This window comes from Ursus americanus, chromosome 21 (genome assembly GCF_024610735.1).
Source record: "Ursus americanus isolate L20-20 chromosome 21, mUrsAme1.1.p, whole genome shotgun sequence".
Classification (NCBI taxonomy): domain Eukaryota; kingdom Metazoa; phylum Chordata; class Mammalia; order Carnivora; family Ursidae; genus Ursus; species Ursus americanus.
The window spans coordinates 198,957-222,937 of record NC_142147.1 but is presented as its reverse complement, the minus strand read 5'-3'; the positions used below and the strand labels follow the sequence as shown (position 1 = coordinate 222,937).

The following is a 23,981-nucleotide window of genomic DNA, read 5'->3' as shown; positions in this document are numbered from 1 at the left end:
CCACCCACAATTCAGATCTCCCCAGTAGGACCTGTGTCTCCCTGTCCCATCCAGCTGCCCCCCGGGAATTTGTCCTGGATTTAATGTTGGTCATTCCACTGCCTTTACGCAAGCTTTATGCAAATATGCATGTATTTATTTGTTAAGCACAGCCTTATACCAAGGGTAGGGGGTGGTCACAGGCCGAAGGAGGTGGTATAGTGTGTTGCGCGAAGTAAAAAACAGTGATAACATCATCCCAGCGCTTCCCTGCCTTCTCTTACTACCACATGCTGGCTGCACGTCAGAGATAAGATACCCTCCCCAGCAGTGCACTGCCTACGAGTGTCCAGAGCTCGGTGGTGGTACCGTTAATACAGATCGCTTTCCGTAATTTGCTTTCGGAAAAAACCTGTTTTCAAGACTCATTTCCATTCCTGGATACTTCGTTTATCCAAAGCCCGGGAACGTTCCCCTGCCTTTCCGACAGTGATCCCAGGGCTGCCCCGGTTGCCCGGAGTCCCCGGTGAATGTGCGTCTGTCTACCACACCGAAAGAGACCCAGTGTTATAAGGAGCTTTGTTTGTGGGGGTCCAGTCTGGACTCTTGTGCCCAGAGGCCCACAGATTAACCCGAGCGCCCCACCCCAGGGACTACGGTAGGAGGCTGCCTGTGCTAACGCAGATCGCTGGCCGGCCCCTCACAGGGACCGTCCTGCAATTCCAACCCCTTGCCTCTGTAAGCCCTTCAGTTAGCAGGCTGTTCCCTCGCGCTGGCCTACCGTGAGCCTCTTCGGTTCCCGAAATGCTGTGGGCAGGTAGGGCTGGAGGTTCTGAGACACTGGCTGGCTGCCCAGATTTTCCTTATGGGAAAGCAAGGGCTCTTTGCCTTTCAGGGAGTTTCCAGTGTCTGGGCTGGAGCACAGAGAAGCTTTTAACCTAGCAGCTATCAGATAAGAGGCTCCCTTTGGAGTTAACCCTTTAACTGATGGGATACTAGCTTAGGCCAGCTACCAGGAGAAAGAGGGAGAGGCATGGGTGGGTTGGGTGCTGCTCTGTGGTGCACTGGGGCAGGGGCTGGCCCCCTTCGTCTGCCCTGCTCCATGCGGCAGAGTGGTCTCCAGTGGAGAGACGGGGCAGAGCCCCCCTGGGCCAGCGGGGGCTGCGGAGTAAAGTAGCCATAAGCCTCTCCCTCCATCTTCCTGGCATCTACCTCTGGGCCAAGAAAGAATCATTGGGCATTTGTGTGAACCATGGAACTTCCCAACCCAGTAGCCCTGATGGGGATCCCACTGCCACAGGGGACTCCACCTGGCCCTGGCCTTGTGCCCTCTGACTCATGATTTGGGGTTGTGACCCTTGCCTACCTAAAGCAGAGATAAGGCAGCCTCCAAGGGTGGACTGGGGTTTTGTTGACTCTAGGCTGGAACTTTGCTGTATTGGAGCCTTGCTTTTTCTTACCAGGCCCAACCCTCTCCCGGAGCTGCCCCCTCCAGGCTCAGGGTGTGTTCTAGGCGTTCCTGCAGGAGAGAGAAGATGTCTTGTGCCTGCCCCCTGCCCGACAGTGACTTTCTCTGTGTCCTCCTTCAGCTCTGCTCAGGCTAGTTCCCCTGGGCTGCAGGTGTAGGAAATGAGAGGAGAGGCCACAGGCCTCTCCATCCCCTAGGCTAGGCGGACTTGGGGGTGGAAGGTAAGGGTGTGGCTCCATCCGCCACAAAGTGGCCTCCCACCTTGGCACAAGGCTTCGAGCACAGGCTGTGGGCAGCCCTGGGTCCCAAGTCCAGCTCCACCAGCTGCCAGCTGTGGTCAGGTGACCTGACACTCCGTGCCTCCCTCCTCTGCCTAGAAACCGGAGGTTAGCTCTGGGGTTGGGTTGTCCTATAGTTAAGTGACAAAGCGCCCAGAGTACTTGATGACAGGAGAAGAGCTGTTGTCATTTTGTACCATTGTCGTGAAGAGGGAATGTCAAAATAGGAAAGCCAAGCCAGCTAGAAGCAGAGTGCATGTGCTTATCCTCCCCCCTCTGTGTTCGCTGACATGGCTCTTCCCTGTGCGAGCAGACCTGGCCTTCTCAGGACTGCATTCCTGTGAGCAGGGCATGTCAGGTGCCGATGGCAATTAAACAGACACACGAGTAGAGTGGTGGTATTTTGCAGACATCCTCCAGAGAACGCAGATTCCCCAGTGGTTAATTGTAGTCCCTGAAAATAGGGTTTTCTGCCAAGTAATATTGAGAAGTACTGAGTGAAGAGGTGTCTCTATTGCAAAACTTAGATTTTTAATATGCTAATATGCTTTTAAAAGAAGTAAACCACATGAAGTAAACCACAGCATTGTAAGCCCCATACCTGGCTGGGCTCCAGCAGCTGCTGTGAGCCTGGGCGACGCCATCCGCTCCCGCTCCCACCTCCACCCCCACCCCCACTCAGGGGCCATGACTTTTTTCATTTTTTTTCTTTTTCAGGTTAAATTTACATATGTTGAAATTTATGTGAAGTTTAAAATATTTTTAAGGGAGAGGATGTCATTTTTTATGAGTTCTGTTAAAGCGTCTCTATCATGTGTCATTAACGATTCCAGCGTGCTAATCTTTCTCATTTAAAATACACTCTTACATGACATTAAATGCTAATGTTTAATTCGGTGATCTGTCTTTTTAAATCACATTTTTTGGGATATGCTTTCTATTCGGTGAGCTCCTGTGCTCCTTCCAATCTCTACCTCAGCCCTCGGCTTGGAACCACTGACCTGCTTTTTATGGCTGTAGATTGGCTTTACTTGCCTAGACTTTTGTATAAATGGAAACGCGCAGTTTGGCTCTGCTGCTCTGTGGTCACCGTGTGTGTAAGATGAGGGCATAAGTTTGACCCTCGGCGCTGCTGCCTGGTACCCGTGGGAAGCGTGGGTCACCTGTGCGTATCATGTGCCGGTTGAAGACAAGTCCTGTGTGGATGTACGTCTTTCCTTTTTCTTGGTTAGAAACTCGGGAGAGGAGATGTCCTCACTTCACATCGTAAAAGCACATTTGACCATAAGAACTTGGCGAACTGTTTTCCACGGGCGCCATGCTGTTTGGAAAGCGTCTTGTCCGTTCCGCGACATGTCTGGTTGGCTCACAGCGCGTGCCCTCCTCTGCACGGCGGCTGGCTGCTGCCGTTTCAGCCGTAGAAGTCGTGCTGTGCTCTCATCTCGGGGAGGTTGTCTTGTAATTCGTGGGGCGTTGTCCCTCTTCTGGCTGGGTCCTTTGCAGGTTGCCCTCTTTCCCCCCTCTCCCCATGACACTCTGGGCCCCTGTCCTGCAGATGGTGCAGTCACTGGGCTTTGCCATTTACCGCGCGCTGGACTGGGGTCTGGATGACAGCGAGGAGCGAGAGCTCAGCCCACAGCTGGAGCGGCTCATCGACCTCATGGCCAACAACGACTGTGAGGACAGCGGCTGTGGGGCTGCCGATGAGGGCTATGGGGGCCCGGAGGAGGAGGAGGAGGCCGAGGGCGGCCCCCGCGCTGTGCGCACCTTCGCCCAGGCCATGCGGCTGTGTGCGGCGCGCCTGACCGACCCCCGGGGTGCGCAGGCCCACTACCAGGCTGTGTGCCGGGCACTCTTCGTGGAGACACTGGAGCTGCGGGCCTTCCTTGCCAGGGTCCGTGAGGCCAAGGAGGTGAGCGAGCAAGGATGTGTCAAGGAGGGGCCAAGGATGTGGCAGGGCTTCCTGGAAGCCAAGGAGGGGAAGGGTGGGCCAGGAGCAGAGCAGGGCACGAGGCGGTGGTATGCCCAGGTGGAGAGCAAGTGGAAGGGATCACAGGTAAGGGGGAAAAGGCCCCAAGGTACCTTCCTGGCCATCTCCCCCCCCCCCCCTTGCATTGGTCCCTCTGTCTCTCCAGCAGGAGGTGGAAATCCTCAGCTTAGGAGTCTGACTAGCCTAGCCTTGCTGTCTGCTCTCAGGGTTGGGCACTATCTCAGAGGCTTTGCAGGTTTTCCCTTGACCCCAACACCTTCTTCTTAGCAGTTTTGCAGAGGAAGGAGCTAAGGTTCAAGGACATTAAGTAGCTGGCTCTCAGCCTTTTGGCCCCAGGGCCTCCTTCCTGTTGCCTCCCAGCTCCTCATGTTTCCGTGTCCAGCGAGGCCTGGCTATCCTCTCCCAGTGCTGGTTCCTTCTGGAAATGGGAGCTCCAGGCAGCACTGCAGACCTGTGCACACAGGTGCTCAGTGTGCTTGGAGTTTGGGGAGGTAGGAGATTCAGCCCCGGTAGCCTTCCACCACTCTTTCTTCAGGTAAGCCAATAGAGGCTCTGAAAGGTGTCCCTTGCCCCAAGGCAGAGCTAGTACAGACAGAGCTGGGGTCTCCCCAGGGTTGTCCTGTCTTTTCACGGTCCCAGAATTACTAGCTGACAGCGTTCCTTCAACTGTCCCATCTCCTCCCTTGGAGGGAGCTGACATCCTTCCTTGAAGCAGGGGCCTTGGCACAGGGACTCCTGCCTCCCATCAGCAGTCACAGATGAGAAAATGCAGACTTGGTAGAGGGCAACTCGTTCCACCCACTCTTCCTTAAATGGCAGAAGGTGTTTTTTGGAATTGACCGATGCTGGTCCCTGGTTCCCTGGACCAGCTTCCCTGAACTCGTGGGTAGATTCTCAGGATTGCTCTGATTGACAGGGCCTGGGTCCCAGCACAGGACAAGTCAGCAACACTGCCTGAGCCACTGGGCCCTTATCTGTAGCCCACCTGATGGCCTAAGGGTGGGTGGTCCCTCTGCCTACTCCCTGCCCCCCGCCGACCCCGCTCTACCTTTGCGTCTTAGAGATTTTCTTCTGTTCTGATTAGTGGATGGTCTTAATGCTTTTGTTTTCTTGCTCTGAAGTCCTCTGTTCTGTTGCTAGGATCAGTTCCTTATCCAGACAATGGAAGCTCTTTCTTTAGCAGGAGCAAACAAGTCTAGACTTCCAAGTAATTCACCCAAGAGATGTTCAGGGAATTGGTAGTGACAGGGAGTGAGAAGAGGGTCTCTCGGTGGGACACATCTGGGCTGGCATTTTAGGAAGAAACACCCTGCTCAGGGACAGGTCTAGAACTCCAGGAGGGATGGGCGACCCACCCTTCATGCCCTTTGCCCACAGGAACTGCCAGATCACACACAGGTCTATTTTTAGAATCAGCCAGATCTCACACCATGTGCTGCTCCGAGACTTGGCAGCATTTTCTGGAGTGTCCCAAAGCAGTTTAGCGAGTAGCTTGGGGTGAAAGCCAGGGCAACCGGTTCTGTCTTGGGGGGGGGGCGGTGAGGTGGGAGCTGTGTGCTAAAGGTTCGATGCTTCTCCAGGGTAGGGGAGTTGGTGGGAGCAGAGTCTCCAGCTGCTGCCAAGATCCGGGACAATGAAGGCGGTGAATCTAGTAGCTTCTTGCCATTCTCAACAAAGAATAGTTACCTAACAGTCCTTCATGTTCTTCTTTGGCCCCCACCATGATGGCGGCATTTTCTCTACTTGAGGAAATACGAACCTGTGTCTCTTTCCCAGGACTTGCTGAGTAACTCATCCTCTTACCCCCCTATCCACCCATCCATCCACCATTCCTCCATCCACCTACCCACCTGTGCATCCGTCCATTTATTCATTCATTCAACAATTATTTAAGACCTAGCATCTGTCATGTTGTGCTAGGGACTAGGAATACTAAGGTGAGAAAACAGAAACATAAATGTGGTTCTGGCCTCATGGAGCCAGTGGTCCAGACAACACTCAAAGAAGTAGAGAACTGTAAAACGCTAGTGGGGGTCACGTGTCAAGAAGCAACCGTGGCTTTTCTAAGGCGGGGGTGCATGTGGCCTGGGCAAAGAGGCTAAGGCGTTCCCGAGGACGCGTCCTGTGAGCCGGACCTGAAGGAAGACGGGGAGCTCTTCACAGATGACAGAGAGCAGGGCTCCCCTGCATCCGCTCTCTCTGAAGGACACGTTGCCTCTCTGGGCCGTGTAGATGAGGCGAGAGAAGGGTGCGCGTTCTTTTGCAAACCAGGAAGTTCTATGTGGGTGCTAGGTGGGGGGTGTGTTCTCACCCCTGCCCTTGCCCAGGAGAAGCTGCCAGAGAGAGCTGATGGGACACCAAGTGTCCCACATGGTTCCAAAGCTAAGGGCTCTGTTTCTCTAGATCTTTCTGGGTCCAAAGCCTTGGCCAAAAATGCCCACTCATCCTTTTTTAGCTGGTGGAATAGTAGCCCATGTGTTGAGGAACTGTCCCTGGATGGACAGACCAGCGGGGCCCGTATCCCCATGATGACGCTTCTTTCACCTTCTTCTGGACTAACAGATGCTGCAGAAGCTTCGGGACGAGGAGCTGCAGACAGAGAAGCCCCTGGCAGAACTTGACAACCTGGGACACACAGACTGGGTAAGCTATGGCTCCCCTCCTGCCCTGGCACACAGGGCTCAGCACCCCCCCCCCCCCGCCCAGTGTCTGTGCCAGGGCCTGTGGGAGCCCTGCTGGGTCTAAGGGCCATCTTCGTCTTCTCGGGGGCCCAGGCCCGACTCTGGGTGCAGCTCATGAGGGAGCTCCGCCACGGGGTGAAGCTCAAGAAGGTGCAGGAGCAGGAGTTCAACCCCCTGCCCACCGAGTTCCAGCTCACCCCCTTCGAGATGCTGATGCAGGACATCCGCGCCAGGAACTACAAGCTGCGCAAGGTCATGGTGAGCTGCTGGGGGAGGAGCCTGCCCCCGACCTTCCGCCCACCAGTGGCTCTAGGTCCCCTGCTCGGTGTGCTGGGTATTCAGATGCACGCAGAGCTGCTGGGGGAGGAGCCTGCCCCCGACCTTCCGCCCACCAGTGGCTCTAGGTCCCCTGCTCGGTGTGCTGGGTATTCAGATGCACGCAGAGCTGCTGGGGGAGGAGCCTGCCCCCGACCTTCCGCCCACCAGTGGCTCTAGGTCCCCTGCTCGGTGTGCTGGGTATTCAGATGCACGCAGGCAGATGTGCCCCCGACGCACCTGGCTCATACCTGACACGACGTGACCGGAACAGGGACACGGTATGACGTCGGGGACATGGTGCAACAAGGACGTGGACACAGTGTGACGAGGATAGGGACATGGTATGATGTTGGGGACATGGTGTGACAAGGACGGGGACACGGTGTGACGGGGACATGATGTGACAAGGACAGGGACACGGTGTGACGTCGGGGAACACGGTGCAACAAGGACATGGACACAATGTGACAAGGATAGGAACACGGTGTGATGTCAGGGACATGGTGCGACAAGGACAGGGACATGGTGTGCCTCCAGGGACACGATGTGACAAGGACAGGGACACGGTGTGACAAGGACAGGGACACAGTGCAACGCCAGGGACATGGTGTGATGTCAAGGACGCGTGACAAGAACAGGGACACAGTGTGACGTCAGGGACACGGTGTGACATTGGGGACACGGTGTGACATCGAGGACATGATGTGACAAGGACAGGGACACAGTGTGACGTCGGGGACATGATGTGACAAAGACAGGGACAGTGTGAAAAGGACAGGGACACAGTGTGACAAGTATAGGGACATGGTATGATGGGGACACGGTGTGACAAGGACATGGACGGTGTGATGTCAGGGACATGGTATGTTGGGGACACGGTGTGACAAGGACATGAACACAGTGTGATGTCAGGGACACGGTGAGACATTGGGAACATGCGGTGACAAGGACAAGGACGTGGTGTGACGTTGGGGACACGGTGCAACAAGGACATGGACACAGTGTGACAAGGACATGGACACAGTGTGATGTCGGGGACACGGTGTGACATTGGGGACACGGTGTGACTAGGACATGGACACGGTGTGATGTTGGGGACATGGTGTGATGGGTACACGGTGTGACAAGGACAGGGACATGGTGTGACATTGGGGACACGGTGTGACAAGAACATGGACATGGTATGATGCCGGGACACGGTGTGATGAGGACAGGGACATGGTGTGATGTCGGGGACATGGTGTGATGTTGGGGACACAGTATGACAGGGACATCGTGTGACAAGGACATGGACACGGTGTGACAGGGATGCAGTGTGACAAGGACATAGTGTGATGTCAGGGACGTGGTGTGATGTCGGGGACGCAGTGTGACAAGGACATGGACATGGTATGTCAGGGATGTGGTGTGACAAGGACATGGACACAGTGTGACAAGGATAGGGATACGATGTGATGTTGGGGACACGGTGTGACATCGGGGACACGGTGTGACAAGGACGTGGACATGGTGTGATGTCAGGGACACGGCATGACAAGGACGTGGAGAAGGGATGTGTGGAGAATTCTGGAGGACCAGCAGCAGGAGCTGAGATTGTGGGAATTTCCTATTTTATGCTCACAGAGCTCTTGCTGTGTGCTGGCTTCACTCTGCAAATTTTAAATGTGCGAGTTCATTTCATTCGTAGGACAGCTGCATGAGAGGGGTGCCACTGACCTTCATCTCCACATGGAGAATCTGAGATGTGGGGAAGCTAGTGGTGCTCACTGCGGCCCTTGTACCTGCCGTGCAGCCCCTGAGGGGAGGGATGGTGTGAGGACCAGGCCCTGCTCAGGGCTGAGTGAGCCCTCCCACAGCCCCAGCTCCTGTGTGGTATCGAGCTCTTAGCCTCGGCTGCCTCCCTCACAGGTCGATGGAGACATCCCTCCCAGGGTGAAGAAGGATGCCCACGAACTCATCCTGGACTTTATCCGCTCCCGGCCTCCACTGAAACAGGTACCGGCTGTGCAGGGGGGGGAGGGGGGGGTCTCGGCCTCCCCTCCCCAAGGGCAGAATGGCGTCTCCACCGAGGGAGGTGCTGGAAGGTTGATTCTGAGAAGGACCTGCCCCAGGAGCACACGGGGCACCTTCCGTCTGCCCCCTGCTGTGTCAGCTCCTGATGGGCCTGGCTGTGTCCCCAGGGTTCCTCCCCACTTGCGTGTCCGTGTCACAGCCCACTGCCCTTCCTTCCTGGAGCTGCCATACTTCCTCCAGGTCTCAGAGAGAAGGCTTCGCCCCTTACCCCAAAAGCAGAGGACCCTGCACGAGAAGATCCTGGAGGAAATCAAGCAGGAGCGGAGGCTGCGCCCGGTGGGGGGCGAGCGCTGGGGTGGCCGGGGTGAGCATGGGACACCCCTCCTTCCCACCTTCCCTCCTTCCCTGCTCCCTCCCCCCTCCGTTCCCACCCCCTCACTCTCCTGTCCTGCTCCACCTCTGTGCTTCTACCAGGGTTTGGCTCTCTGCCCTGCATCCTCAATGCCTGTTCTGGGGAAACCAAATCCACCTCTTGCACCAACCTGTCCATCGTGGATGCTGGGAACAACACGCAGCGCCCACGGCCCCGGGTCCTGCTCAAGGCACCGACCTTGGCTGAGATGGAGGAGATGAACACATCTGAGGTCAGAGCCCACGGATTCCTGGGAAGAGCCCAGGGAGGAGGACGAGGGGCAAGACGGTGGCTGAAACAGTGGCCTTGGGCCACCTCTTCCCATCGCACAGAAAGGGCTGGAATGTGCGTGCTCCATCATCTTGGGGCTGGGAAGCTGAACAGCCCCGTGGCTGATGTGAAAAGCCAGTGTGCCTCAGTGGGACTCCCCAGCATGTCCTCACTGCCCTCCGAGCCCAAGAAAACCAGGGGTGGTAGCAATCTGGGTGGGCTGCACCTGATACCAGACCAGTCATCTCCAAGACTTCCCATAGGCCTCAGGGAAGGGTTGGTTTTTCAAGGTCCTTGCTTTCCACTCTCTAGAGGACAGTCAGGCTGGGCAGTGAGCAGAGGATGGCCCCATGGCCTCAGTGGGCCCAGCAGCAGTCCCTGCCAGTCCAGGGACAGGCAGGAGGTGCTGGTGGGCAGTGGTCAGGGCTGAACCTGGTGTGTCCACAGGAGGAAGAGTCTCCGTGTGGGGAGGTGACACTGAAGCGGGACCGCTCTTTCTCAGAGCATGACCTGGTCCAGCTCCGGAGCAAAGTGGCCTCTAGCCTGCAGCCACCCACTCAGCCCCAAGGAGGGTTGGAATCATCCCGGCCCCGCACAGGCAGCGTGCACACTTGGAGGCCAAGCACCCAGGAGCAAGGCAAGTGGGGCCTCTCACCCCCTTCTCCCTTGACTCTGTCCTGTGGGCATCATGTCCTGGCTTGGGTCCTACTGTCGTCCTGAGCAGGCAGCACCCAGAGGGTACAGGGAGCTCATCTGTAAGAAGCGCATTTAAAGTTCAAGCCCAGACTTCCCTCATTGCCTCAGGCGGGCATCCCCCACTTTTTTAACTTGAAAACTCTCTTATCAAATTAGTAATCCACATTTTTTATAAAACATTTTAAAAGCTTTAGAACATCACCATGATTCTAATATTTAGAGATAATTACTATTAATATATTGGTATATGAAAAGAAAACTGGATGGATGGAGGATGGATGATGGAAGGACAGATGGATGGATGATGGAAGGACAGATGGATTATGGGTGGATGGATGGGTGGTTGGATGACAGATGGATAATGGACGACGATGGACAGGTGGATGATGGAAGGACAGATGGACGGATGGATGATGGACGGATGGATGATGGGTGGACGGATGGATGGATGATGGAAGGACAGATGGATGGATGATGGAAGGACAGATGGATGATGGAAGGACAGATGGATGGATGATGGAAGGACAGATGGATTATGGGTGGATGGATGGGTGGTTGGATGACAGATGGATAATGGACGACGATGGACAGGTGGATGATGGAAGGACAGATGGACGGATGGATGATGGGTGGATGGATGGATGGATGATGGAAGGACAGATGGATGGATGATGGGTGGACGGATGGATGGATGATGGAAGGACAGATGGATGGATGATGGAAGGACAGATGGATGGATGATGGAAGGACAGATGGACGGATGGATGATGGGTGGATGGATGGATGATGGGTGGACGGATGGATGGATGATGGAAGGACAGATGGATGGATGATGGGTGGACGGATGGATGGATGATGGAAGGACAGATGGATGAACAGATGATGGATGGGCAGGTGGGTAGACAAATGGATGGATGGATAGATGATTGACAGATCTTTCTAGTCTTTTTATTTTTATTTTTCTCTGTCAGTGAAAAGGTGTCTGCAATGAACCAGAGGGGCCATGCAGCACACACCACTCTAGAACCTGACTTACCGTCACCTCCTTTCCCTGTTGCTCAGCACAGAGGTCAAAACAGTGCTACTGGCCACACAGGGTTAGTTAGTCCCACTGTTGTAAGGGCTGTGCTCCCCAAAGTGCTGACAGGACACGGGCTTGTCCCTCTCCCTCACACACTGCTTCTACCAGACATGGCCAGGCCACCTCCTCTGCCTTCAAGGTTACCTTGAGCCACCCTCTTGCTGTCTCGCCACTCTCGGGGTGCCATTTGGTAGCTGATCCACTTTCTGCAGTGAAGAGGTCCAGGCCATTTCCATACCTCATGGTCCCCCCACAACTGTCCTCAAGACTCAGAGACCCCGTGGTGGAAGTGAATCTGCCTCTTTCTCCTCCGTCCCCTTCTGCGTGAAGAGCAGTGAGCGGCACTAACAGCGGAGGCAGGCTTCCTGCACGACTGCTGTGATCTGCTTTCACTGTTGCCTGCTTTGGGACGCCTCACGTTGGCTCGTTAACAGGGATCAGATATGGGGCCCCCCACAGGGGTCCCTTGGGCCTGCCGCACTCATGTGCCCCCGATGTGGTTGACGTGCTCTCTATGTGTCCTCCTGCTTGATTACTCCCCCCACGGTCCCTACTGCCCGGCCAGCTGTTTCCCTCACCCCCTGGGCACAGCCCTCCCACACTAGTTTCTGCAAGGTTGTCCTGACAGGGCTTCTGTGCTCTTACTCCAGGTCCCTCCCCTGTGAGTGTCCAGGCCCAGCCTGACCCCAGCTGCCTATCACACAGTGGCCTGGGCTCAGCAGAGGACCAGCCAGAGGCTACTGCGGCCCCAGACACCCATCACCTGTGGCTGGTGAGCGAGAGTCATTGTTGTCCACAGTCACTGGAGGGGGGGGGCATCTCTGGGACCCTTGTCCTCACCTGTCCGCAGGACAAGGCCCAGCAGGAGTGGGGCCCGCTCCTTCAGAGGGTGTGGCTAAGTCTGCTCTGGGCCTTCTGGGCACGGCAGCCGCCTGGCCAAAACAGGCCCTTGCTCAGGGGACAGGGGACGTCTGAAGTTCTTAGTTCCAGGTCAGTGAGGGTTAAGACACGAGAGACACTGGAGCCCTGTGGCTGAACGCAGTGAGACATGACAGCGTTTTATGGGGGCAGGACTTTGACTCTTCCCCTGGGCTTCCTCAGTTTTGGTGCAGGATTTTATCAGAGGGATGACAGTGGTGAAATGCCCATGTGTCAGTGGTGTTGTCATCATCCTTTCCTTGACGTTTTGTCAAGAGGCTCAAATACTTCGAAAAGTGCCATATAAATGTAAGGTAGTATTACTACTGATATTCTCCAGCTAAGACCTATACTATCTGTTGCTGCATTAAAAATTACCCCAAAACTTAAAAGTATAAACAACAAAATTTTGGTATCTCACATAGTTTCCGAGGTCAGGAGTCCAGAAGTGGCTCAGCAAGGCAGCCTGGCTCAGGCCTCCCTGGAGGTTGCATTGGAACGTGGCCCCTCACGTGGCTGTGGGTGGGAGGCCTCAGTGCCTCCACACGCAGACCGCTCCCCAGGGCCCTTGGGTGTCCTCAGGTCATGGTGGCGGGCTTTCCCCAGCGCTCGTGGTCTCAGAGAGACAGCAGGGCAGAAGCTGGTGTCATAAGTGAGTCGTTGTTATTTCCACTTAAATCTCTTCATTATGAGTGAGTCACTAAGTACACCCTCGGGGGGAATTCAGGACCCCTCCTTTTTTTTGGTGAGGAACCAGAACCAAGTGTTTTACTTCTTCATTTCTTGCATTTTTTTTTAAGATTTTATTTATTTATTTGACAGAGAGACAGCCAGAGAAGAAACACAAGCAGAGGGAGTGGGAGAGGGAGAAGCAGGCTTCCCGCCGAGCAGGGAGCCCGATGCAGGGCTCGATCCCAGGACCCTGAGCTGGAGGCAGACGCTTAACGACTGAGCCACCCAGGCGCCCCACATTTCTTGCATTTGAAGTATTCCTTGATGACATCCTTGGCCTGACGTTTTGCTGTAGTCTTTAACCACCACCCAACTGCAACCAAGCCCCCTACGGGGTCTTCCTTCCCTGTCAGGTTTACAGAGGCCCGTCCATTCCCCCCGTTTCTCGTTGTCGTCAGCCTTCACTAGGTCGATCTGGTGCCCAGCACAGAGCACCTCCCCCAGCTTGACACACAGGCTCCTCAGAGTCGTTGCAAACACACAGAGACGGGTTTGGTGCATGTCTAAGGCTTTGGCAGCTTCGTGAATTCCACGTGCTAGGCCACTGTGGATGAGGGCGGTCTCCAGCCCCTCTTGTAAAGCAGTGTTAATGTCCATGACACCTCTAGCAGCAGGGCCTTCCTCAGCCCCGGTGGTGGGATACAGGTGGAACTGAGTGTTGAGCACGTGCGAGCCCCATGCAACTCAGGGGTGGCCCGGAAAGAGGAAGGCTCACTTCTTGAAGGGATGTCAACGAATTGGGGGGACATGTATATATATATACATATATATATGTATATATATATATATATATATATATTTTTTTTTTTTTTTTTAGTAGACTCCACACCCAGCGTGGGGCTTGAACTCACAACCCTGAGATCAAGACCTGAGCTGAGATCAAGTCAGACACTTAACCGACTAAGCTATCCAGGCGCCTCAATATATTCTTTTAATTAATTAATTGGGGAGGGCATATTTTAAAATGACAGTTCCCATAAGTGTATTCTTCTTAGCACACATCTCGAGAGTGCGTTCTGAGAGGTCTGGCTATCAAACATCACATAATCTCAGCGGCCGTCTGCCCTGAACACGCACTCATAGCCAACCTGTTGAGCAGCCTGCTGGTCTCTGCTCCTGACGTGAGACTTCTTGGCCACGTGTGCTGTTAGTGTAACATGTATAAGGTTCACAGGTTGGGGTTCAGGCTGTTGGAAACAAAGATCAGAAGCCAGAGGACCTGATGCTTCAGATTGGAATGAGAACACGGGGTCCCAGACCCTCCCAGACAACAGGATAATTCCCTGGAAGGAAACAAAGAACGGTCTCCCAACTCCCGTCTTTGTGGCACCCTCATGGGCTGGTGCCTCCCATGATGCCTCATTCCAGTAGCTAACATTTTAAATTTGGGGTGCCGGGTATTGCACTAAGGGCTGTATGTGTTATCTCAGTGGAGCTGGAATACAACTCCACTTTATAGGAGAGGCACTGAGGTTTTGAGAGGTCGAGCTCTACACTGACCTCCCTGGAGCAGGGGGCTGAACAAGATGTACTCACCATGGTGGCCCAAAGTGGTAGGTGTGGCAGGTAGGACACACACCACCTACGGTGGGCCGACTCAGAGCCCTGCTGGTTGGTGAGCACTGAGTTGGGCAGGAGGTCGCCTGGGGCCTTCCGAGCCAGGGAGGACAGAGCTCTGTGGTGAAGGGTTCCACGAGAAGAGGTGGGCCTGGGGACCCTGGCTGGTTTTGACTGGCTGTGGTGTGTATTTGCCGGTGGGGAGCAAGGACGGAGGTAGACATTTCAGGTCTGGAGAGCACTGTGAACACAGGTGGGGATGGCTACAGAGGTGTGGTCATCAGGAGGCCGGGGGGAGGCCGGACATGTAGGTGGGGCCAGGTCAGGGCAAAGCTTGCTTGTAGTTGCACGACCCCATTGGAAAGTCACGGGTAGCATGCGTGGCTCCCAGGAGTAGATGAGATGAAAAACGGGGTGTTTTAGGAAGTTGCTAGGCTTGGTAGACTGAGGCCACAAAGAATCCAGGGTCCTCCTTGTGGACAGACTCCTGAAAGACCTCATTCCCGAAGACCTGAGGAGCACTGAGCCCTTGACTCTTTGGTCCCCAGGAATTCAGCCACCCTGTGGAGAGCCTTGCTCTGACTGTGGAGGAGGTGATGGGCGTGCGCCGTGTTCTGGTAAAGGCCGAGATGGAGAAGTTCCTGCAGAACAAGGAGCTTGTCAGCAGTCTGAGGAAGGGGAAGGTAAGGTGGCCTGGACCCGGCGCTCCCTCATCAGGCAGGAGCCCTGAGTTGATGGCAGGCCAGGCAACCTGAACCCTGGGCTGCTTCCTCACCAGGCAGGACTAACTAATCTGGGCCTTTTCTTCCAGATTTGCTGCTGCTGCCGAACCAAGTTCCCACTGTTCTCCTGGCCACCCACCTGTCTCTTTTGCAAGAGGTGAGCCTCTGTAAGCACCCTGGCTGTGAATTAACATGGGAGGAGGAGGTAAGCGTCTCTACGCCAGCACTGTCATGGAGAACTTCCCGAGAGTGTGGGGATGTTCTATCATGCATCGTGGGTTAATAGTGCAACTGTGGAACATAACATTTAATTTAATTTTAATAGCTAAGGGGCTCCCACCTTCAGCCAAGGTGGGGTATCAGGCATTAGAACAGGCATCTTCCACCTGAAACAACCAAAAAACCCCATAAAAAACAGAAAACCCAAAGAACAGGAAACGACTTCAAGATACTGGATATCAGGTAACAACAGGAAACAGACAGGGTGAGCCCTACCATTGCCTCACTTGCCTGGAGTTTTTAGGTCATGGCCCAGAGGCCACTTGCCTCCTCGAGTAGAGGTGGTCATGCTGAACCCAGAGAGACCAAGGTAGCTAGAGGTCTTAGCACAGATTTGCCGCAGGGAGAGAGCTGTCCGCAGGGTGAGATCCGCTGGAGTACTCAGCAGGGTACTTAGCTGCCATACAGTCAAGGAAATTACTGAAGGCTGGGAAGAAGCATCCTGAAGCAAGGACTGGCAGGAACTGGCAGACTCCAAATCTGGCCCACTCCCTGTTTTGTAAATAAACTTTCACTGGAACAAAGCCACATCCTTTGTTTATTCATTATTCATTTACCAACCTAAAATGTTTGCTATCTGACCCTTTACAGAAGCAGCGTACTGACCCTGTGCTAAAACTTTGAAGGAACAGTGTCTGTTCCCACCAATCGTGGTGGAAATGTGGTAACTCATGAGCCACTGAGTGGGACACAGAGGAAGGTCTTGTCCCACTAGTGGGGACTATGTACCCCCAGACTGAGCATTGTTCCAGACCTAAAATTTCAAAAAGGCAAAACCTAAAAGGACCAAACCATTCCCAAGCATCTTAAGTGCTTCCCAGAACAAAGCTCAAGAACAGGAATAAACAAATATTGAGCACCCAGCAAGAGAAAATGTCTAGCATCTAATCAAAGATACCAGGCATGTCAAGAAGCAGGAAAACATGACCCATGGTAGGAAAATCAATCAAAATTACCCAGAACTGACACAGATGTTAGAATTAGTAGGTAAGTACATTAAAAAAATTTTTTTAAAGATTTTATTTATTTATTTGACAGACACACAGAGAGAGGGATCACAAGCAGGGGGAGTGGCAGGCATAGGCAGAATTAGAAGCAGGCTTCCCGCTGAGCAGGGAGCCCGATGCGGGACTCCATCCCAAGACCCGGGATCATGACCTGAGCTGAAGGCAGACACTTAACCAACTGAGCCACGCAGGCGTCCCCACATTAAAAGTTTTGAACTACATTCATATGTTCAAAAAGTTACAGGCATGAAAGATTTGAAGAAGACCCAAAGCTCTAGACATAAAAACCAGAAGGCTTGGATGAATATTCAGAATTACACTAGATAAAATTAATGGCAGATTGAACATTGAGAAGAATGTGCAGAAGAAAAAATCAGTGAACTCAAAGAGAAAGCAACAGAAACTACCTAATATGAAAACAATGGGAGAAAAAATAATTTAAAAAATGAAAATATAGTCTAATATAGATGTAATTAAAGTCCCCAAAGAAAAAGGTGGGGGGGGCACAGAAAAAGCATTTGAAGAAATAATAGCTAAAAAGGTTTTCCAAATTTGATGAAAAATATAAGCTCACAAGAAACTCAACCCCAACCACAAGGAACATGAAAAAAATTACACCAAGACACATATTAACTAAATTGATCAAAACTGTAATAAAGAGAAATTATTTTTTAAAAAGATTTTACGCATTTATTTTAGAGAGAGAGCAGGGGGAGGAGCAGAGGGAGAGGGACAAGCAGACTCCATGCTCAGTGCGGAACCTGACAGGGGCTGAGGCAAAATCAAGGGTCAGATGTTTAACCAACTGAGCCACCCAGCTGCCCCAAGAGAAATTCTTAAAATCAACCCGCAAATAAAGACATGCACAGAGGACAGACAGGGTGGTCGCAGGGTTCTCGCTGAGATAATGTGAGCAAGAGGACGACAGTAAAAGAGCATTTTTGAAGGACTGAAAACCTGTCCATCTAGAACCCTATACCCAGCAACAATATGCTTCAAAAACAAAGACAGAAAGTAAAAACATCTCCAGAAATACAAAAACAAAAGAATTCTTCAGCAGGAGACCCACACTAAAACAAATGTTCGATGAGGTTCTTCATGGAAGGAAAATGACACCAGCTGGAAATCTGAATGGACACGGAGATGGAGAGCAGCAGAAGCAGCAACTACTAAGAGAACAGAGAAGATTATTTCCTTGTAACTCTTGACAAGGTACATCAAGACCCACCACCCAACAGGGTGGAGTGCAGTGTCTGGTACCCACTCAGTGATTACCAGGTGGGCCCAAAACGAACAGCAACGTATCAGAGGATTTATAACATATCTCTAAGAAAACAGTACCCTAACAATGGCATTAAGGCCCCGGAGGGGCTCAGAAGTGTGCTGCTGGAGGGTTTGTACTCTACGTGAAGTGGTAAAATGTTATTTGACAGGAGGCTGTGAAAAGTTAGAGAAGTGTAGTGTAAGTCTGAAAGCAACCACTAAGGAAAGCAGAGGACGGACATGGAATCATTAAAAAATAGTTGATTAATAAAAAGGAAAAGGGGACAAAGAATAGGACAAAAAGAAAACAAACAGCAAGAGGAGAGTCCTAAAGCCCACTGTGTCATAGTTACCTTAATTGTAATAGGTCTAAACAACGGACGAGTAAAGAAAGCAAGATTGTCTGCTGCCTGCAAAACACGCACTTGACATGAAAAGACAAAGACTTGTTAGAAGGAGAATGGAGAAAGGTGGGCCATGCCAGTGCTCGTCCAAAGAAAGATGATGTGTTCGGGTCAATGGCGATGGCAAAGAGCATTGGAGAGAAAGGCGTTCCTGTCATAATGACAAAGGGGAAAAAGAACTATTCTACAAGGACGCCTGGGGGGCTCAGTCAGTTAAGCATCTGCCTTGGGCTCAGGTCATGATCCCAGGGTCCTGGGATCAAGTCCTGCATCAGGCTCTCTGCTCAGCGGAGCCTGCTTCCCCCTCTGCTGCTCTGCCTACTTGTGATCTCTGTCAAATAAATAAAATCTTTAAAAAAAAAAAAAAAGAACCATTCTACAAACTTTACATACCTAACAACAGAGGTCAAAGATACGTGCAGTAAAAATCTGATAAAGTTGCAAGGAAAAATAGATAAATCCATAGTTATAACCTGAGATTCAATAGCCTTCTGTCAACAATTGATAAAACTTGCAGACAGAGAGACACTAAGGATACAGAAGACTTGAACACTACCAACCAGCTTGACCTGACATTCCTAGCACACTCCACCCCACCAGAGCAGAACCGACTCCTTCTCAAGTGTGCATGGACATTGACCAAAATAGACCATATTCTGGGTCATAAAACAGGTTTCAAAAATGTAGGATTCAAGTCATGGAAAGTAAGTTCCCTGACCCACAGTGAAATAAGGTAAAATTAACCCAGAGGTTTCTAGATGGCAAACCAATTATAAGATGGGCATGCAAGAGGGCGCCATCCTTTTTTAAAAAAATGAATTTGGACAATTTGTCCCCTGATATATGTTTATAGAACAGTACACATAATACCCCATTTCACTTATTTCTATGTTATGTTAAATGTGTATCTTTGTCAATCACACTGAGGTCTGGAGAAGGGAGACCTGTGAGCAGGGACTGCTTCTGACGGAGGGCTTTGCAGGAGTAAAGGGTCTGCACCACAGTCCTCTCTGTCGGGGTTTTCACAAGAAGGCATTCATTCTTGAAATCAGCAATGGGCAGTAAAAAGATGTTCGTCACTGCTTAAAACTGAGTCGCTCAACTGTGGCCCCTCTGGCTCGGGTGGGGCTTGTGGTGGGGAGTGTCAGGCACACGCAAGTGCAGAGCATGAGGAATCGCAGACCAGACCGTCCAGAGAAAGAGCCGTGAGGGGCAGAAATATTTTGGATGTACAGCTAGTTAAAAAGAAAAGCAAGATTTGGGGATTAAAAAAGTGAAATACTGAATAACTGGGGCTTGAGCAGGGGCAGGGCAGTTGACCAGCGGGAACGGTTTCTCTACGGCCTCTTCACAGCTGACCCTCCTCTTTCCCTTCCAGGGCTGTCTGCACTTCCTGTAGCATAAAGGTGAGGATCGTCTGGGGTCTGAGCAAGGCTCCCAGGGGTGTGAGGTATCCTGTGGCTGACTTGGCTTGTCAAGAGGGGCAGAGCTGGTGGCGGGGGAGGCTCTGCTGTCTCCCATGAGCTGGTCACACATGGACCAGCCACCTTGTCCATCTCCTTCCTCCACATAGAACCCATTCCTACACTTTCCAAGACTGTATAGTTTTTATTTTTATTTTTTTATTATTTTTTTTTGAGTGGGGGCACAGAGGGAGAGAGAATCTCAAGCAGACTCCCTGCTGAGCACAGAGACAAGTGTGGGGCTTCATCTCACAACCTCGAGAGCGTGACCTGAACCAAAATCAAGAGTTGGACCGTTAACCGACTGAGCCACCCAGGTGCCCCAAGACTGTAGTTTTTAAAGACTCATAGGTGGTCCTTTTGTAGGTGGTCTTTTAAAAAAAATGTTCCTTGACATTCCATGTTAGCAGGCTGGTACCAAGAAAAGCCCTTCCCTTGCCCTCTGAAAGCCCTACCTTCTGACAGTACAACGTCCTTGAACGTTTCTGGACAGGCTCTTCATAGCAGTCGGGGGTATCTTTGTGCCTGCAGGTGTGTAGACGTGGAAGGGTAGTCACATTTAAAACTATGTCATCCCAGTACATCTCAGCCTAGAAGCAAGGGCCGCCAGAAAGGGGTTTTAGTACCATGACTTTCAAACCCTTTGTATTCTGCCGTCGCACTGCTGCCAGCCCTCCACCTTGCCAACATTCAGAACTGACTGCTTGTAGGGCATGCGCTCCATCGTATATGGTACGAGTGTCTGTCTAGATGAGCACGCATGGTGCTTGGGTGTGGGTACCAAGCGAGGGGGCCCATGTCTCCAGACAGCGGGCATGGAGTGGGTGTCCAGAGAGTACACGGAGGGCAAATGATGATGTCTAGACACTCCCAGAGTGTCCCGCGGGCCCAGAGCAGGCGCTGTCCGCGGGTGTGTGTGGGTGCATGCGCCTGTCTGGGTGGGGACTTGTCCGCATCTCCCTCTGTATCGTAGATGAAGATGCCGTCCAAGAAGTTCGCACACATTCCCGTCTACACGCTGGGCTTTGAGAGTCCTCGGAGGGCGTCAGCTACCAAAACTACACCGACCCAGAGAAGAGACGCTTTCCAGTGTGTTCCTTTGCCCTTTGCTGATGTCACGGCGGTAGTCAGGCACTGATAGTAATACAGAAGCTGGGGTGGGTGGGGTGGTTTGCTGGGACACTCCCAGGACATGGAAATGCGAGGCGGTTGTCTAGGAAGAGATGTCTCGGAGGCGCCTGGGGGCTGAGCTGGTGGGCAGACCCCAGGATTCCAGCTAACTCTTGAGGAAAAGCTTTTGCTGGGGGGAGGGGATGTGGGGGGGGTATGGCGGGTGGGCTGTGGATACGGAGAAACAGGAGGGACACTTCCCTGACGGCTCTGTCCTACTCCAGATCGCTTCAGGGGCCGCAGTGGCAGAGTGTGGAGGAGGCATTCCCACACATCTACACCCATGGCTGTGTCCTCAAGGACGTCTGCAGTGACTGCTCCAGCTTCGTGGCAGACGTGGTACGCTCTAGCCGCAAGAGTGTGGACGCCCTCAACACCACGCCTCGCCGTACCCGCCAAACCCAGTCCCTCTACATCCCTAACACCTGGACTCTCAGCTTCAAGTGATGGCTCTCAGCCTTCCTGGGCCACCTAGCCAGAGGCTTTTCAAGGTGGCCAGACCTCTGGGGAGCAGCCAGGCTAGTCCTGCCCCCCGGCTGAGAAACTCCCCATCCTGGGGCACAGCGGCTGGCCTGCCTTCCTGGGTGTGCATGTACATATATACATATATAGATACATTTCTATGATATATACACACAGCCTATATATTTATATACCTGTTTCCTGGCCCCAGAGTTTTTTTGGGGTCAGGCTCACTCCAGGACCCTCCCTGGGGGAGGCTGTTTCCTTTTGGGAGTCCTTGGCTGGGGCAGGGATAGGACAGGAGTGGGTTTTCTCACTCAGGAAGAAGGGCAGGTTGGAGATACAGCAGTGGATTCCAGATGATGGGCTCTGGGAAGACCCTCACCCCTGTGCTTGTTCTCTTCTCCATCCCAAGGATGAGAACACAGCAGCTTCCCCTCCCTGGCTGGATGTCCAGGCTGGGACAGGATACTTTGGTCCCCAGGTAGACAGGAGCACTCTGAGCGGAACCTGGCTGGCAGAGGCAGCCGGAAGACCAGGAGTGGGCAGATAGTCTCCTAGGTGCATCATATCCTTCCAACTGGAAGGTCCAAGGCCAAGCTCACTCCTTGCCCCCTGCCCAGCATCCATGCCCCAGCCATCTTGGCTGGCGTTGCTGTCCTCACAGACTCAGAGGTCCAGAGATGGGGCTGGTTCCAGGGCCCTGGTGACGATGGTGACCCTGGTGCAGGGAGGAACTCTGTAAGTTTGTACACACAGCTGCTCTTGGCCTAATAAAGCTGGTCTCACGGTCTTCCATCTGGGGTGTGGACTGAGGACTACTGAGCCACAGTGGTGGGCACATTCTCTGAGGGCAGAAGCTCTTGGGGCCACCTGCCCTTTGATGCACATTCAGGGTGCCCATCACGAGAGGACGGTGTTCAGGCCCCCTCCTGTCCGCGATCCGGCCATCTTGGTCCCAAGGCCAGCAGGGCTAGATGTGGCTCAGCCTAGTGCATACAAGCTGCCAGCCTGGCCCTCTGGCCTCATCCCAAGATCCCCATTCTCTGGGCAGATGATTCCCTTAGGGTTTACAGGGTGGGGGCAGCCTGTGTGCTCTGCCTGCCACATGCATCTGGGAGCTGGCTTCAGTTGTCATCCCACCTTATAGATAAGGAAACCGAGGCTCAAGAGCAGAAGGAATTTGGCCAAAGAAACATAGCTCACCTGGGACCTCAACCCAGGACTATCAGATGCCAGGTTCTAATAGCCTGCTACATGGACAGGGGCCCAGAGGAGGCCCCAAGGGACAGGACTTGTAAAAGAGGGGCCTGCAGGAGAGGGTACTTCATCAGCTGGGGTCCACGACATCCAGTTACACTGAATTAAACAGCCAATAAAAGCAGCCAGCTTCCAAAACTTGTGGGCACTTCATGGGCAGGGGGTATTATTACTCCCATTTAAAAATGAGAAAGCAAAGGGGTCCTGGGTGGCTCGGTTAAGCATTCAGTCCTTGATTTCGGCTCAGGTCATGATCTCAGGGTCATGAGATCGAGCTCTGCGTTGGTTTTCCCCCTGGGCATAGAGCCTTCTGCCCCACTCTCCCTCTCTTAAAAAAAAAAAAAAAAAAAAAAAAAGAGAAAGACACAGAAAAGGAAAAGATTTGCTCCTGGCCACACAGCCAGCAATGGGAAAGCTTACATTTGTTCAGTAACTTCCATCGGCAGATGCTCCTGGGAGGTGAGCACTGTGTCACTGTTTTCATTACACAGGTGAGGAAGTGGGCCAGGCCCACATTCCCAATAGTGGGAAACCCGGGTTCTACTCCACAAGGAATACTTGGAAATTAAAATAAAAACCCATGTTGGGACAGCTGGGCTGAGCTGTAAGGGGCCTGCATAAATCTTGAAGCTGAAGTTGGAAGGGTGCTTCCAGGTTCTTGCGGGGGCTCGCCCCCTGCTGACCCTAGTTACTGAAAGTCGGGCAGTCAGCCCATTGAACCAAGCCCTATCTCCGCCTTACCTCATTTAGATTGTGACAAACGGAGCTCACTTTCTCTAGAACCATCTACAACCAAGCTTCTTACTGAGGGCCATGCCTTTGGTGGGTACAGGGAGAGATTCACGCTCTCCACTCAGGTTGGGCCTGATGTTTCATTTCTCAGCGGCACATGGCTGCTGTCTTGTGGAAGATCAGAGGAGGGAGCAGCTCCAGGCTGAGACTCCCCAAGTTTTCATCCACAGCGGAGGCAAGAAACCTGCATAAAATGGTCACACCACTTCAGGGGTGACACAAAATCTATTTAACTAGCCTGGTCTTGGACAATCAGAATGGACAAGAGTGGTGTCCTGGAGGTTCCACATGTGTTGAGCACAGCCCTGAAATAGCAGGATTATGGGAACCAGGGAGGGTAAATTCTAGGGGACTCCAGGGGAGTGGCTGGAGCAGGTGCGGCATGGGGGGCCAGAGATAGCGGCCACATCAGCCAATGGGAAGTACTGCAAGATCCTGATGACCAGTACAGACCGACCAGCCATGCACACCTGTGTGCGCACACCCTCTCCCTCTGTGCGTCTCTGGAGACTCAATTCCCAGTCTGAGAAAGGAACATTCAAACTTAAGAGGAAGGCAGGATGGGGTGGAGCTCAAGGGTCAAGGGAGTGGGATCCTAGAGGCCATGACCCATCCTGTCCCTGTTTCCCTTTCTTGGTCCTTGCCAGTGGCCTTCCTCATTTGAAATCTGGAACCACAGGGGCGCCTGGGTAGCGCAGTCGTTAAGCGTCTGCCTTCGGCTCAGGGCGTGATCCCGGCGTTCCACATCGGGCTCCTCCGCTGGGAG

The 23,981-nt window shown here is 52.9% G+C and overlaps 1 protein-coding gene and 1 pseudogene across 1 annotated transcript in view; one reads left to right on the top strand and one right to left on the bottom strand.

The window, feature by feature from the left end:
• SPIRE2 (spire type actin nucleation factor 2) overlaps nucleotides 1-21,961 on the top strand; it is a 33,139-nt gene extending 11,178 nt beyond the window's left edge. The window contains exons 3-15 of the mRNA XM_045772647.2: nucleotides 3,281-3,637; nucleotides 6,278-6,358; nucleotides 6,490-6,654; nucleotides 8,623-8,709; nucleotides 8,968-9,091; nucleotides 9,202-9,371; nucleotides 9,857-10,046; nucleotides 11,837-11,958; nucleotides 14,942-15,076; nucleotides 15,205-15,272; nucleotides 19,447-19,474; nucleotides 20,505-20,620; nucleotides 20,926-21,961. Coding sequence (XP_045628603.1) covers nucleotides 3,281-3,637; nucleotides 6,278-6,358; nucleotides 6,490-6,654; nucleotides 8,623-8,709; nucleotides 8,968-9,091; nucleotides 9,202-9,371; nucleotides 9,857-10,046; nucleotides 11,837-11,958; nucleotides 14,942-15,076; nucleotides 15,205-15,272; nucleotides 19,447-19,474; nucleotides 20,505-20,620; nucleotides 20,926-21,148 — 1,866 coding nt within the window. The 3' untranslated portion in view covers nucleotides 21,149-21,961. The remainder of the gene's footprint in view (nucleotides 1-3,280; nucleotides 3,638-6,277; nucleotides 6,359-6,489; nucleotides 6,655-8,622; nucleotides 8,710-8,967; nucleotides 9,092-9,201; nucleotides 9,372-9,856; nucleotides 10,047-11,836; nucleotides 11,959-14,941; nucleotides 15,077-15,204; nucleotides 15,273-19,446; nucleotides 19,475-20,504; nucleotides 20,621-20,925) is intronic.
• On the bottom strand, nucleotides 12,886-13,586 carry LOC123776592 (small ribosomal subunit protein eS12 pseudogene; annotated as a pseudogene).
• Nucleotides 21,962-23,981: the final 2,020 nt, after the last annotated feature.